The sequence below is a fragment of the Monodon monoceros genome, unplaced genomic scaffold (assembly GCF_005190385.1).
Source record: "Monodon monoceros isolate NGI ecotype Baffin Bay Population unplaced genomic scaffold, NGI_Narwhal_1 Super_Scaffold_19, whole genome shotgun sequence".
In the NCBI taxonomy this organism is placed as follows: domain Eukaryota; kingdom Metazoa; phylum Chordata; class Mammalia; order Artiodactyla; family Monodontidae; genus Monodon; species Monodon monoceros.
Window position 1 is genome coordinate 66,303,095 of NW_021703775.1, and position 16,021 is coordinate 66,319,115.

Sequence of the window (16,021 nt, forward strand, 5' to 3'; positions counted from 1 at the left end):
CCCCCAAGCATGGCATGTACGCTGCAAGCCACAGTGACAGCTCTGGGCCAGCTGCTCACAACTGGCTGATGGATCTGAGGAGCACGCTGGGGTGAGGGGCAGGGGAGTGTAAAAGCAAAAGCACTAGCTCCATTAGGTAGCAGACGACCACAGGGGGTTGAACAGGCACCTGGGTGAGAGGTGAGAAGCGGGTGCTGGGGCTGCTGCAAGGCGAACCCCACTCCGACTGCCTCCCTCCTTCCTCCCCCTGCATTTCTGTCCACAGCAGAGGCGCTTTTGAGGCTTGGGGAGGGGCCAGGCCCACGCTCATTAAACCTCCGTGGGTGGCATCACCCTGAGAGGCAGGGTGGAGGAGGGCAGAGCCGGCAGGGACTTGGAGTGATCTGTGGCTCCTAGGGAGGGATGCCTCCCTGGTCCGGAGAGAAGGGTCCGGGGCAGAACGGCGAGGCAGTAATTACAGGAGACGTCCTACTCAAGACACCCATGTGGATTGTTGGCACTATTCCTGGCCCGGTAATTAGGCATTTGGCAAACCCAATCTGTGCCCCGGCTGTCTCACTCACACCCTGTCTTTTGGCCAAGCCGCTCCTCCAAAAGCCGTCTCCGAGGATGGGGAGGAAGGGTCCTCCAAGCCTCCCAGCAACGGCGGCATCTCCTTGAGAGCTCAGGGAGCCCTGCTGGTGGTTCTGGAGATGGTGGTGGACCGGGAGTGTCAGGGGAGGAAAGGTTCTGTATTGCACATTGACTGTCCCCTTCTGGACAAGTCAGCCCCAGCAGAAGAGTCACCTGCTGCCCCATCTCCAGAAATGAAGAGCTTTAATATTCAGACCACCCAGATGAAATGTCATGGCAAATTTGATAAAAACCAAGAGGAAGTGAAATTGACACTGGGGGAAGGAAGGGGCAAATAGTGGGAAGGTGAAACCAAAAGGCACTGAGCATGCTTGGTGGGGCAGAGAAAGACACCATCACTCCAGAGACATGTCGTGACAAAGGGACGGGAACGGTCCACACCAGCTTCAGGCTCTTCAGAAGCCAGAGAGATGCCCGGGTCCACCGAACCAAGTTGTCCAACGTTTTTCAAGAAACAGGATTTGCTTTGCAAGATGAACGAGGGAGGAGGTCCCGTGACTTCCAAGAGATCGTCCAAGTCCTCCAGCGCCTCACTGCCAAATCCCACCTGGGTCTCCCCAGAACCAGGAAGCTCTCTGGCAGGGTCCCCTTCTTACCCTCATGGCCCTGGAGTGCTGACAGGTGCTGGTCCCTGGGAAGGAGGCAGTGACGAGGACGCCCCTGGGAGCTGGGTTACAGAGCCAGCAGAGTTGGGGAGTTCAAGGAGTCTGACGACTGGTCCCCACTGCTACTGCTTCTGCGGTGAGCCTTGGAGCAGGACTCAGAGGGCGACGCAGGCGACTCCTGCTCCAGGACGCTGGGGTAGGTGAAGACGAGGTTCGAGGTGCCTGGGGTGATGGCAGGAGTGGAGGTCACCACTATGGGGGTGTGCAGGGGCTCCTCCCCATAGAAGCCCCCAGCGATGCTGATGGGCTTGATCACGGAGCGCTGGGCCTTGTCCAGCCCCGCCGATGAGGACGAAGGGCTGTCCTCTTCCAGGGGCTCCTGCTTCACCACCACGGCGCCTACCCCTCCACTGCCCCCACTGCGCAGGGCCTGCAGCCCGGAGGCCGGGGGTGACCGGCGCTCCTCGGGGCTGATCTTGCACACAGGCCCGTGGGCCACCAGCATGAACTCCAGCTTCTCCTTCTCCTTCTGCAGCTCGGCGATCTCCTTCTGCAGGCCCGACTTCTCCTCCTCCAGCTCCTCCGTCTCCTGCAGGGGAAGAGGGGTACGTGAGGGACGGCAGGGGCTGCGCTGGGGGGTTGTCAAATCCGGCTGAGAAAGGGAAATCCAGCCATGTGCTCAGAGGACAGACCATGAAGGCAGCAAGCTCACAGCCCACTGCTTCTGAGCCACCTGCACGTTTAAGGTTTCCTTTTGTTTCCAAAGCTCCAGACTGAGAGAAGAGGAAAGTCAGCTTGGAGGAAGGGTGAATTAACAATCGTAGCTGTCATGATCGAGCACTTACTTTGTGCCAGGCACCGTGTTAAGCATTTCACAGGCATTATCTCATTCAACCTAGCGGTTTCTTGAAGCAGGTATCAGCAACCTGCAGGTGTCAGTTTGCAGATGAAACTGAGTTTCCAAGAGGTTTAATCATTTGCCCAGTGCCACAGAGCAAGCAGGTAGGGTAGCCCAGGTTTGACCCCAACGTAGCTGACTCCAGAGTCCACATGCTACTGCGTTCTGCTGCCTTGGTGCCAGGACCGCCCCCCGGTGCGCCTGGGGGTGAGTAATAGTGAGATCCGGTGGGCAAGGGGGCACAGCACGCAGCTCCACACCCTCTCCTCGTGCCTCCTCAACCCCATCCAGCTCGCCGCGGACACATCGACACTAAATTCTAAGCTGCGTGGCAGTGCAGGTTTCTGTCTGCGCACACAAGCCTAGGACAGTGCCCGGCTTATAGGGAGTGCTCAATGCATCCCGTCTGGATCTTCACCGTCCCTCTTCCCTTTTTTGCTCTAAGTAGAAAGCATATGTTTCAGGACTCACAGAAGCCCGGGAGAACATTCAGTTCAGCCCCCGAGCTTTAACAGATGAGACCCCTGCCAGCCTGAGCGGGCACGTGAGGCTGGCATGGACCTCAGCCCTTCCTTTCACACAAAGCCAGAGAAGCAACAGATGCACTTGCGGGGGGTCGTCATGGAACACGGAAAGGCACGTGTCGCCAGCCTCTTCCCCACTTTTCCCGAACACAGATTCCCGTTTGAGAACGAGCTGACACGGGCCAGAGCTTCGCTAAGCAGCCGAGCACAGCACATTCCGAAGTGAAAAAAAGTTTCCATCTGTCTCAAGGGTCTGATGAATGTCATGAGCTTATGAGAGGCTTCCTGTGGAGGATGTGGCTCAGGGCCTGGGTGGCTGGGTCGTAGGTGGGGAGGCGCGGGGGAGTTGGGTGTGAGGCTTCTAGGGGGGTGGGGGGAAAGCTGAGGGGCCTCAGGGGGGCAGGCTCTTCTGGGGCTGGTGGCAGAAGCACCTGGGGTAGAGCCAGGGGGCATGGCTCCTTGCAAGGTCAGTGGTAGGGAGGGCTCTGCTGGGGGAGTCTCCCCGGGGAGTGCTGATCACTCATGGATCCGCCTCACGTGACATCGGAGCACCGCCACTCCTCCTCCCCGACTCTAACACCGCCACGGGGCACCACTACAGGCTCCGCGGGATTCACGCCGTGCACGTTCAAGACCCACGAGCGAGGGCTCCAGGATGGACAAAGGGAAGCAGAAGCAGGTGACTGGTAACTGGGAGGATTAAATAAAGTAATAGGATGTGCAAGGCAATGATCTCCAAAGCACCATCCTGGCTGGTCGTTGCAAGGATTGCCAACGGAGTCTCCCTCATCTCCTCACTTTGAACACATTGCCAGGAGAGTTAGTCCTGGCTTTGGGTTTCCCCCACATGGCATACGGCCCATCCTGGAGGGCGGGGCTCTGGAGGGAGTTATGTGACGTTGGTCAGGTCAAGCTTTTGAGAGGGAGGGGTAGGGCCACGGGCCCCCAGGTGTGGGTAGTTAGGCAGCAGGGGAGAATGACTCACAAAGGCAGAAGGAGGTACCAAGGTGACAGCTTCAGGCTCAGGGCAGAGGCAGGGAACCCTCCCAGCCACGAAGGATATGAGAAAACCCCAAGACAGTACAACTCAGCTGCACGTGACCCATCTCCATGAGACCTAGAGAGCGTCACGGCCCCTGCAGAGGTGAAGGAGCCCAGAGAGCAGTTCCCCACAATGCTCGCCCGCCCAAACTAGATGGTTGAAGCTAGGCCGGGCCACTCCTGCTGGTGGCAGGCACCCTGGGATGAGGAGCCCCAGAGGAGGCAGGTCTGGGCTTGCCTTAGCTCCCGGGCCCTGCAATGCCAACACCCTCTGCCATCCCTCACCCAGGAGCCCCAGCAGGTCTCAGTGCAGGGATCGCACAGGTGCTGAATGAGAAAGGGTACCAGGCCCAAGAAGCCTGTCCAATTCTCTCTGGGCCCAGGCTGGTGCTAAAGGCCAGCTCCCTCTCCCCAGCCCTCTCCTTTAATCAGGGCAGTGCTGACCCATGTGCTAAAAGGAAGCAATGTTTCTGTCTGCACTGACTCACATGTCAGCCACTAGGGGCAAGGAGGAGGGGAAGGGCCGGGAGCCCTGGGGTCCCTGCTCTGGCCCGCCCAGAAGTGCGCCCGCCCCACGCAGAGCTCCTCACCGCCTGCAGCTTCTCTGTCAGCTCCCGGCGGCGGTTCCGGCACTTGGCCGCAGCCAGCTTGTTCCTCTCCCTCCGGATTCGACGCTTCTCCTCCTCTTCCGGGGACAGCTAGAGGCCAAGGTCAAGGATCACGGTTAGGCTCGGATAAATGGCTCACCATCTTTTTGGCTTTTAACTGCATTTGAAGTAGGGGAAGAAGCCCTTCTGGAACTGGGGAGGGGAGGGCCGAAGGCAAGAGGAGCGTGGCTCAGAGGCCCAGAACACGCGGCTCACTGCTGTGTGGACGCCTGGGAGGGCGCTTAGAGCTGAACCCCCCCTGGAAGGTGATGTCGCGTGTTTGAAGGGAGAACAGGGTAGCCATGGGTCAGGGACTCACCAGCCCAAGCATGATGGCAGCACGTGTCAGTCCAGCCCCGATTCAGTGCCAAGGCCTGAGAACGGGCTGGGACTGCTTCCCGCAGAGTCCCCGCGTGCCAGGCCCGCCCCACCCACTTACGCAGCTTCCTCCACTCTCTGCCTAATTACTCCTCCCCATAACCCTGCCTGCTCTGCGAGCCTCATTATCTCCACGTGATTAAGTAGCTGGGCCCAGAGTAAGAAGCACCCAGGGGGGCATGTTCTGTTGCCAGGGGGAGGGCCACCCCACTCCCAAGCCCCTCTGCCGGCCCTCGAGTGCTGGCTGCTCACACTTCAACCCCGAGGACTCACCCGTGTGCCTGGCACAGTGCCGGGCTGGACAGGACCAGCGAAAGGAGGAGGGGCCCTTAGGCAGGTTAAACCCTGCTGCCCACCACATCCACTCATTCAACCAACGAGCCCTTCTGCATGCCAGGCACAGTTTGAGGGCTTAGAGGTTTGTCAACAGACCAAGTGAACATAAATCCCCCTGCAGCTCCTCACACTGAGGTTGGTTAGGGGCCCGCGGCTCAGGCCAGAAGGCAAGCACTCTGCCCCCACCATCAGGGCTGACACTCTGTTTACATAGAGCCCTCCTTCCAGAGGAGGGCCACCAGCCTCTCGCAGAGGTGATGTGAGGAGATGGCTGGGGGCCAAGGCAGAAAGCAGTTCAAAAGGACAGACCACCCCTTCAGTCATCAGACTGACGGCACCCCTACAAGATGCCAAGTACAGTACTTGGGGCTTAGAAGATTCTGGGGGAATAAGACCTGAGTCCTACCCTCAAGGGATACATGGGGAAAGGGCCAAAGCCACTTTTGGAGGGGCTAAGAGAGAAGCCGCCCCACTGACGGATGCTGCCTGGACCACCAACCATCCTGTGAGGGAGGGAGCCACTGCCCAGGCTGGGCCGAGGCCAGAGTCCCCAGGACACTCCCTGCAGCCTTGAAGGTGTGTGGCTGTGACGTCCTGAACAGGACACAGCATCACTGCAGCAGCCTCCAGGTGGTGCGCACTGACCTGAGCCCATCCAGCCGGTAGCATCTCTGTTAGTCCTCAGGCCCCTTCCAGAGACCCGGTCTTGGAGTCCACGCTGGAGTCCCGGCTCCACTTCCCTCCTTAAGCCCCCTCCTCTGCCTAGGAACCCAAAGAGCCGTTGGCTCCACGGTCTCTCTTCTGAGAGGCGTCAGGCAGCTGGGAGCCAAACACAGACGTGGCACTTCTGGGTGGACTTGGACAGATTACTGACCCTTCTGAGCCTCAGAGCCCCATTTGTAAAATGGGGTTAATAGGACCTGCCCTGCCTTCCACAAAGTTTCTGCAATGATCAGATGAGATGCAGTGTGAGAGTCCTCTCTAAACTAGAAAGTGCTAGAAAGAAGAAGATGCAATTCAGAGGTCTCCTCTCTGATGCCTTTTCTGCACTCACTGAGCAGCAAATCAACTGGAGACCCAGAGTCCACAGATTCAGGCACCCTGGTCTCTGTGGAGATCAGTTGAGGTCACAAGGCCACTTGGCCAAGGCCCTGAATACTTGCTACTCCTAACCCTGTCTCAACCTGAGTCTAAGAGGGTAACCCTGCTGTAGTCGTGGGTTCAGGGCTCAGCACTGAAAGGCTACTAGGGTTCCCCTTGAGGCCCAGCTAGCCCCCCTCCTCCTTCACTGATGAGGGGCAGAAAAGATGGAGAGCTGGTCCTGGTCCACTTTGGCCTCCGTTCCCCCTTGGCTGCTTCTGGACAAATTTTGACCTCCCAATTGCCCTAGAAGTCTCGCCCCTATCTGGTGAGGTGTGGGGCAACTTGTGGGAGCTCTTGGCTTAGGAAGTGTTCAGGGGTGGTGACAACACGGTTACAACTTGAGTGTGTCAGCACCACCACATAGCCATCCACAAGCCACACACACCCGCCCCTCCCCGCCACTGCTGGCCTCAGAGGGAGCCTCTGGGGCAGGTTACGGAGGAGGGCAGTGAGGCACCAGGCCAGCCCCTGGTAACAGGTTCCTCCCCCGGGGGAGGCTGGGAAGGCGGAAGTGAGCCTCTGAGAAAAGACCCTCAGGCTAGGAACCCAAAGAGCCAAGGTTCTAGGATGCCGCCACCTAGGCTTCCTCCAAGCTGCCAGACGATTATCTGAACTCCTAACTGACATGGGATAAAACACTTCTGGCTCTCTCTTCCCCTCTCAAAAAAGGAAGGAAATTCTCCAAATTGTCTTAGGGCACGCCTAGGTGGTGTGGTAGGAAAACCACAGGGCTGAAGGTCAAAAGAGGTGGATTCCAGTCCTGGCTCTGCCACTAACTCACTGTGTGAGCTTGGACAAGGCCCTTCTTTCTGGGCCTCAGTTTCCTCATCTGTAAAATAGGTGCAGAGGGAAAATTATTGAATTTTCAATAATTATTGAAAATTATAGAAAAGCTGGTCTCCAAAGTCTCTTCCAGATATAAACTTCTAAATTTGGTGTGAGCCAGGTCCAGAAAAGGATGAAGAGCATTCAGCACATCTTGCTTTGTTGTCCTGCTAACCCAAGAGTCCCTCACAAGCCTGGCTCTTACTCAGGGGTCCCTTACATACAGGGATAATCCAAATCGTCAGTGACTATAAAGCTTAGCACCCTGGGCTCCCTGAAGGAAGCACATTTATAGAGGACCTTAGGATCACTGCTACTGCAATATTTATAACTACAGGTATGGAAAGCAGCAGTGAGGGGGGATATTGGCCATTTGCCCCAGCAGCAGAAGCCCGACAGCACCGGGGAGCTGTGTCTGTTACCGTCTATTACACACACCCCTCCATGTTGCCCCTGCACAGGGCCCTGCCACTAATAGAACAAACCAACATGTAATGGATACAAGGCCCAGCTTTGTCGTCAGAGGAACGGGGCTCCTGTGAAAGCTTCCAGTTCCTCAGAGCAGTGACCCTTGTGATTCTAAGTGTCCTGGGGACTAGTGGCACTGGATCTGCAATTATCCACTGGGCACCACGTTTGAAAGGTCCTTGTATTGGAACAAGGAGTGGAGGTGGACAGTGGTTGAAATGGGGAGGGGTTCCAAAGCTGTGACTGAAGTAATTCTTCAAGCTAACATTTCATTTGAAAAACGGATTCTACTGCCAAAGTATCTCCCTTCCCTGGACTTGTGGTGGCATGGTGCTGTAGAAGGAGCACCGCACAGGGGTCCAGGGGCCTGGCTCTAGGCCACGCTTCCCCACTCACTTGCCAAGTAGCCCCAGGTAGCTGTGTCCAGGCCTTGGCTGTGTCATCTGTGAAGGGGGACAGATGGGGCTCTTGGAAAGCTCATTCCCTCCTTTCTGGAATTATGCATGACTCTGATTTCTCCTTTGGGAAGCAGGGGGCCAACGCTGCCCTGGTAATCTGTTAATACAGACAATGGGCCTTTTGAGCGTTGGGTAGATGCTACCTAGAGAGCAGAGGCCCCACCCTTTGCTGGCGTCTCTCTCAGCCAGGTTGACTCCTGCTCAGAGCTGAGCCCCTTGAGGGAGAAAAAGGCTGATGATATCTGACCACCTCCCCCGCCAGCCCTGGGAGCTCAAGCAGCTGAGTAGACTCCAAAGACCCCAGAGTCCCTCCACTTCCCGAGTGTGCATCCCAGGCACTTGAAACGGGGTCCTGCCTTGAGTTGGAGGCCTGAACCATGGAGGGAGAATGGAAGCTACCAGATACTGGGAGACAGTTAAGGACTCCCCCAAAAGCTCCTAGCCAGGGTTCACTGGCTGCTTGTCCTGTGGCCCCTGTACCAAGTTATCAGAGAATGATACTGCTATAGGCAGGGCCTAAGTCCTGCCCATGTGCTGACGCCTCACCACTCACTATGTGCTTTCCCACCATGATCTCATTCGGGTGGAAGCAAGTCCTGGCCAGCAAGACCCTATCTCCATTTTGCAGCTGAGGAAACTAAGACACAGATTCTAAGGGACACAGGCGAAATGCCTGACTCTCAGGTCTCTAGCTCTGCCTCCACTGGTCCTGAGCTCCTTCATCTCCCCAGTGCTCCCAGAACATCGACCCTGCTCCCTGCCAGTCTTCAGAAAAACACTGTGTTATAAGGCCTGGAAAGCCACCAATGCGGCTCCTGATCGGAACTGTACCTGTTCATCTCTCCTCCTGCGGCCCACAGTGGTGCCAATGGTCTTGATCACGCCGGGTCTTGGGAGGGCCATGTGCCCGGGGACAGAGGCCAGGCCCGGCAGGGGGCTATAGGGGTGCGAACGGGGGTACGGGTTGGACATGGAGGTGATCACCGTGGGCTGTACCATCCACTGCAGGTCCTGGCTGGTCGTGATGGCGTTGATGGTGGGGATGAAGGCGCTGCCTGAGCCAGGCATATCTACCCGGAATTTCTGAAATGAGGAGAAAAGTAGGATTGAGCCAATAAATACTGCAGAACAGGACAAGCAGAGCCAGGAGGCCAAAACTGGCAGAAAGTAGAGTCAGAGCCTGGGAAGCCAAGGTCAAGACACTGGGTGGACTTCCTGCACATCCAAGAATCAAGGGGATCTTAACTATTCCTGGGACGCCCATGTCAGATCTGCTCCCTGACTGAGGTCCTGGAAACTCCATCCCCAACTGGCTCGGCGAGGATGTGGTCATATCTCCAATGGCTTCTAGGATAGATGTGGTCCCTAGCGGCTCACACTCAGCAGGTCCTCTCTGAAGCCCTCCAGGCCAGCTAGGCCCCCATCTGCAAGAGAGCAGGCCTTCCACCTGGGGCCTCCTGAACTTCTGGGTCACTTGCCATTATTCCCGAGGGTACCAGCTTAGGATCCCTTGAGGAGATTTGCCGACCAACTGCTTTGCAGCAATGAGGATCACCAGGAAGGTTGTTATGTCTGCTTTCGTTACTTTCCAAACAGGTTCATGATGGGGTTGTGGCCCCATCAGGGTGAGACCAGGTCCATGAAAAGATATCCTCTGACCCATGAGACTGAAAGTGGTAGCGTCTGCTGCCAGACTTCCCCTTGCTGTCCTTGTCCTCCTTGACCTTCACCCCCATCTTGCTTGGGGCAGACACACTGTGTCTCTCTTTATCTATCTACATATCTATCTATCTGTGCTCACAGGTGTGTCTGTGTGAAACTTTGCTGCTAGCTCTGAGTTTTCTCCCTGTCACTTAATTTATGCCCAGACCACGTTGCAGAGCTCTGTGGAACATGCTGCAGGAAGCATTCTATTTAAAATATAAGATGATGACAGAGTACAAAAGCTAAAATGGGCCATGCCCCTCAGCAGCTGGGCTTGACCTTCCTTCAGGGCAGCTACTAGAAAGCGAGAAGGAGGGGGAAGGGAAAGATCCCCTACGTCCAGATTTTCGGGAGAAAGCTCCCCTCCTGAAACCCTCAGCCTCGGATAATTCCTGTTTCCACAAAAAGGTTCTGCACATCCTTTCTTCCCTAACTTGGTGGATGAAATATTGACAACAATAATAACTAACACTTACTGAGCACTTATTAAATGACAGGCACCATGGTAGTGTTTAACCTAGATTGTCCCATTAATTTTCCCTCTGAGGTAAGAACTACCATTATCTCCATTTTAGAGGCAGAAATTCAGGCTTAGAGAGATTAAGTAACTTATCCAAGGCCACGTTCTAATAAGCAGTGGGGTCAGGATTCAAACCCAGTTCAGCCTGACAAAGAGGCTAGGTCTCTCAAATACAGTGCAACACAAGATTCTGTAGCATTGCTTTTTCCTGCCTCAAAATCCAGCCCCAAGTGCTGGTATCCATCCCCACTGCCCTCGGACAGAGCATCAGGGTCATCCCCACCAAGGGTCCCTACAGACCTTCCCTCACCCAGGACTCCCCACAGGTCTGGTTGACCCAGATGAAATCCCACTGCCATTAGCATGGATGCTATAGCATCTCCCCTATATTGGCCCAACCAGACCAACCAGGATTAGAAGTGTCAGCAGCAACGGCAGCTGCCACCACCATGGTCTTTGCCCCTGGTGACGACAGCCGGGTTGCTTTGTGTAAATAAAGTGAAACTTAGAGTACTTCACTGCAGCTGAGGGAGCTGTGGACCCTTCGCTGTGGACCCTTCCTTGCTCACTCCCCTGCCAGCTGCCTGACCCTAGTCTGGGTAGTGGAATGTGGCTGTCTCACCTCCCAGACTGCCCTGGGGCCCCAGGTCAGGGGCATTCAGTGAAGAGAGTGACCCAGTGCAATGAATTCTGGGATTCTGTGAAGTTACCAGTGCAATGGATTCTGGGAGTCCGTGAGGAGAGCTGCCCAGTGCAGTGGATTCTGGGATTCTGTGAAGTTACCAGCGCAGTGGATTCTGGGAGTCCGTGAGGAGAGCTGCCCAGTGCAATGAATGGATTCTGAGTCACCTCCCAAGGCAAAGACAACTGGACTTTTTATCCGGAGCTCACTAAAAAGTAATAGGTGTATCTGGGTATGTGTGTGTGAAGGAGGGCAGGATGCAGTGAGCACGGAAGGATACAAGTGGGAAATGATCTTCAAGGAGGAAAAACAGACAACCAGGGCTCGCTGTGAGGAGGCAGGGCAATGAGAACACGTGAGCGGCTGAGTTTGTGCAGAAGCACTAAAACCCAGGCAGCTATGTTTCTCTTGGGCTGCTGGATTGGCAGGGAGAATGGGGAGTAGTCTGAGTCAGGAGGCCTGGATTTGAGGCCTTGGTGGGTCACTGAGGACCCAGTTTCCCTGTCTGGAAAGGGGAGTAGTAACACCAAACTCACTGCACTATCATGAGGATTAAATAAGAAGCTGCTTGTAGTCACGGGCTCTAAAAGCACACCAGCAGCTCTCAGCCCCGGCTGCACGTCAGAATATTCGAGGAGCTTTTTAAGCACACCAATGCCGGAGCCAGCCTCACCATTACAGGTCTAAATGCATTGCTTTGGGGTGGGGTTCTGATAAGGTGCTTTAAAAGAACGCCTGAGGAGGTTCTAATGTGCAGCCAGGGTTGAGAAATGCTGCTCCAAATAAGTGAAAGGTGGCACCATCACGACCACCATCGCCACCATCACCATCCTCGTCATTGGAAGTGTCTGTGCACTCGAAGTGCACCACGGGTGGCTCCAGGGAGAGCTGCCAGCTTCCCATTCCTGGGAAGCACCCAACATTTTTATTGTTTCTCTTCCCAAGTCCGGTTCTGGGTTTGAAAGACACCCGAGGCATCCAGCAGGATGGTTTAATGTGACCTTCCACTTCTGTGGGGGAACTGTCAGCTTTCCTTTCAGGAAAGCACCCAAGAAATTCATTCCTCATTCCAAAAAAACAAACAAAAGAGCTCCCATTTCAGGCTGGGAGAGGGAAGCCAAAAACCTGAAGCAAAGCTGAGAGACTAAGATCCCTTAGGACTAAGTGGCTGACTCTCAGCCCCTCTTGGGGCCCTCCAGCCCACTCACTCTGTGGTGGCAGGTCTACGGAAGGCCGTGCCCAGCCTTCAGCCAGATTCCTTGCAGCAATGGCTTGGTCTAGACAAAACAAGACAGCAATAAAAACAAGGCAGTAGGTAATGACTGCCTCTAAATGCATGTACAACTTGTTTCAGAGGGAGGTAAAGCCATCTGGAGAACACACTGGCTCTAAACTGCAAGGAAAACACGTCCTAGCCCCTGAGGGGACTGGGGCTGTGATAAAGAAGGCTTTTGTCTGCAGGTGGAGGCTCTCTGAGACACACAGAAGTTTAAGTGAGATCTGACAGATGTGTCTTGTCTCAACTCCAAAGGTATTTTTCAGAAAGCGACACTGGGGTTGGAGAGGAGAGGAGGGCCTAGGAGTCTGTGATCCCAGAAGTTAGCCTGGCATTCTTCTCTGACAACAGACCCAAGAATCAGTCAAATGTCATGCTGGGGAGAAATCATGGCTCTCTACGAACGGGTTAACACTGAACAGAAACCAAGATGGGGTTTCCCAGCTGTGGGCATTAGGGTGGTTTGATCCCTGATGCAGCACCAGGTGTGTGCTGGGAGTGGGGGGCTACAGGAGGTAACCCAGGACCCTCACTTGACTCCCCTGGGGCTCTCCAGCCCCCTGGAAGCTCCTCCTATAGGGACAGAATCGAAGATGCTGGATGGCTGTGTGGTATTCCAGCCTGGCAGAGCCTCCAAATGTTTTCTTTCACTGTGTCATCCTGTTGACTTCTGGGTGGGCAAGAATGCCTATAAAAGGACAAACTGTCCCCCACCCCCACCGACCTCCTAGAGCATTTTGGCAAACTTTCGCTTTAAAAGGCCAGATAGTAAATATTTTAGACTCTGAGGGCCATAAGGTCTCTGTTGCAACTACTCAACTCGGCCATACTGGCGTGAGTGCAGCCACAGACAAGATGTAAACTAACAGGCGTGCCTGTGCTCTCTTAAGCCCTATTTACAAAACTACTTGGGCCATAGTTTGGCAGCCTCTGTCCTAGAGGATCATTCTCATCTCTCATGCTCAGGTTGGTGGAAAAAGAATAAAGAGAGGAAGTGAGAAAGCAAAAAATCACAACTATTCTTCTAACCCAGGGAGTGAAGGGATGGACTCTCACTAGACAGGTTGAATCTCCAGAACCTGAAGCCAAAGTTTGAGCCCTTACAAACCTTGCTGCAGGTCTTTGGGCAGCAGAACCTCCTTATCCTGAAGCATCCTGAGTTTAAGGGAGCTGTGGGGCCGCTCAGTAAGTACGTGTGTCCTCCCACTGCCTATGAGAAAGACAGCTCAGAACACAGGGCCCCTAGGGCCACCCAACTTCATCAGGTCAGACAGGTCCCTGTAGCCCAGCAGTTGCTAATTTGGGAAAATGACCTTTCTGAACTCTGCAGGGCCTTGGATTCAGAAATAAGGGTCACAACCACGGCCTTCTGCAGAAAGGTCCAGGAAGTAGGGTTTGGGTTCCTATTTTCTGCAGATGTGGATGGGGCAGGGCTTATCCCAGAAACTCCTGAGCTGGGCAGAAATGGCATTTGAGATGGAAGTCAGAGTTGGTGTTTTGGGTCCATCACCTCAGCCAGGCATTTCTCCATCAGATTGATTCTTGACTGGGCCACAAAGCACTCGAGCCATGAACCCCATGAATACCTGTGACCTGCCTCAGCAGGCAGAAATGATTATGCATATCTGGGAAGAGACTGGGTTCTTTCTCTTAAGAACCCCTTTTTTTAGTTTCCCAGCACAGGAAAAGGAAAATTCCAACATCCCTGGAGACTGGCTTGGGGAAGAGGAGAAGGTAGGGCGAATGCTGCCTCAAATGCTCCAGAATAACCCTGTTGAGGTCCAGTTTGACTCAAATGCTCTGTATTTTTACCTAACGTGGGGTGCTCTCCAAAGCCTTCTATATGGAATTCAACCAATTTTCACAGATTCTGCAGTGGACATCACTTTGATCTTTGACCTTTCGTTCCTCTCTGAGGAAAGCCACTTAGCTCACCATGGAAATGGTCCTAATAACTCGTGATTTCCCCAAATTTTACAAACACTATCTCAGGTGACCTGCCTCCTGTCAGGTTCACTTGAGAGAATCATGCTATCTTTCTTCACCTAACTGCCAGGGTGAAGCACAGCAAAGAAGAAAAGAAAAAAGCAAGGAAAATAAGGTGATCAACACAGAGTTTCCACCAGGTTCCCCAGTGTCTTTCCTCCCAGGGCCCTCCCGGACAGAAACTCCACTCCAAAGCATTCTCATGAGTCCGAGTCTCCTCTCGGACTCTCTCCACCATTCTGTGGATCCCTTTTGTACCTCCACCAATCCTGGGACAGCTCTGCACTCCACGGGAAGGGGATGCCATCTCATCTTCTCTACAACCACAGCAGGTGAGTGTGGCCAAGTCACTGCCACGTGACAGGGTACGAGACAGCAGTGGGCAAGAGGAGTCTTACACCTTCCCTCTCCAGCCCAGTGAGTCCAAGAGGGACAGAGTTACCGAATGGGGTTTGGAACAGATATATTTGCCTCAATCAGGGCAGCTGCCGTCATTTTGAAATGGTGTGGCCATCAAAAGATACCACATACAACACAGATGAGACATATCCATAAAACACTAATTCTTTTTCTTTCTTTCAACAAAAGGCCAGAAAGTTAGCCTCCCGAATTCTCAAAAGCAGTACCTTTACTCCTGTATAACAGAGTGGGAGAATCTAAGGTAGAGGTGGCAAAGGTGCCTGCTTTTGGTGTGCCTTGTCTTGGTGACTGCTGTCCCAGGAAGACTCCTGAGATGAAGACCAACAGGATTCGGGGTCACACCCTGCTTTGGACCCAGACAGATCACCCAGACCTCATACATCACACTTGGTTCTTTATATGTCAGATCTTTTGATAACTTCCAAATATCAAATTCACCCTCAAAAGACAAAGATATGTTAGGAGGGAGGGTTTTCAAAAGAACTTGCTGAAGGCAGTCCCAAAGAGGGATGTTGTAAAACCTTTCTGAATCTAATAGCCACAGCATTCAAATAAGTATTTAGTCTTCTCAAGGAACAACAATGAAGGGGACAACAGTGATTTGGATGCATAAGTTCGGGTGTGTTTGTAATAAGACAGAAAAGAAAAAAACACAGCCTCCTAACTTTACACTCACCTTGCATAATGAGGCAGGCAGAAATAAAGTAATGGAAATGCACTCAGGAGTTTGGATAGGAAAATTCAACTGCCACTCAGACAATACGTGACTGCTGTTTCACCCCATTCACTTTGATGAAACAGTGACACTGACTTCCACCATCAAGAATCAGCGGAACAGACAAATTCCTGGGATAACATTTTGTTTGATCCTAATCTACAACATCTGTGAGATCAAGGCAAAAAAAAAAAAAAAAAGGCACCAGATCCTTAATATACACCTCCCACCTTCCCACCAATTCTGAAGACCACCTCCCCAAATAAAATTCCCAATGTCCTAATACAAACAATATCAAGAAAACAAGCCTTGGGAATTTGAAGACATTGTGCTGACAGATGTCAAAATAGGGAAAGAAAAAAAGCACTCCCTTTTCAACTACGTTTTATTCAGAACACAAAAAAAAAATCAGAAAAGAAACTGCATTTCAAAGTCAAGCAGCTCCTAGTTAACCACTGTTAAATATATGGCATTTATTTGTCCTGGACTAAAAAGAAAAAAATCCTAAGAATTCCGAAAACTCACCAAGTTAACACTCTCTGGGGCTGGAAAAATACATTCCCCAGATAGTTCTTCTAAGAATGTCCCGTAGGGGGCACTAGAGAGGTATGATTGGGGCTGACTTGGGAATCACAGTCATTTCTGGTAAAAGTTCTTTGATGTGAGGAATGTCCCAGCCTGGGTACAGTTGGCAAAAGTTCACTCTGGGGAATTTTGTGTGTGTGTGTGTGTGTGTGTGTGTGTGTGTGTGTGTGTGTGTGT

At 53.4% G+C, this 16,021-nt stretch overlaps 1 protein-coding gene across 1 annotated transcript in view; it reads right to left on the reverse strand.

Moving 5' to 3' along the window:
- Positions 1–799: 799 nt before the first annotated feature.
- Positions 800–16,021, reverse strand: part of FOSL2 (FOS like 2, AP-1 transcription factor subunit) — a 19,217-nt gene continuing 3,995 nt past the window's right edge. The window contains exons 2-4 of the mRNA XM_029232050.1: positions 8,788–9,039; positions 4,292–4,399; positions 800–1,827 (exon numbers count right to left, since the gene is read on the reverse strand). Of these exons, the coding sequence (XP_029087883.1) occupies positions 1,306–1,827; positions 4,292–4,399; positions 8,788–9,039 (882 nt within the window). The 3' untranslated portion in view covers positions 800–1,305. The remainder of the gene's footprint in view (positions 1,828–4,291; positions 4,400–8,787; positions 9,040–16,021) is intronic.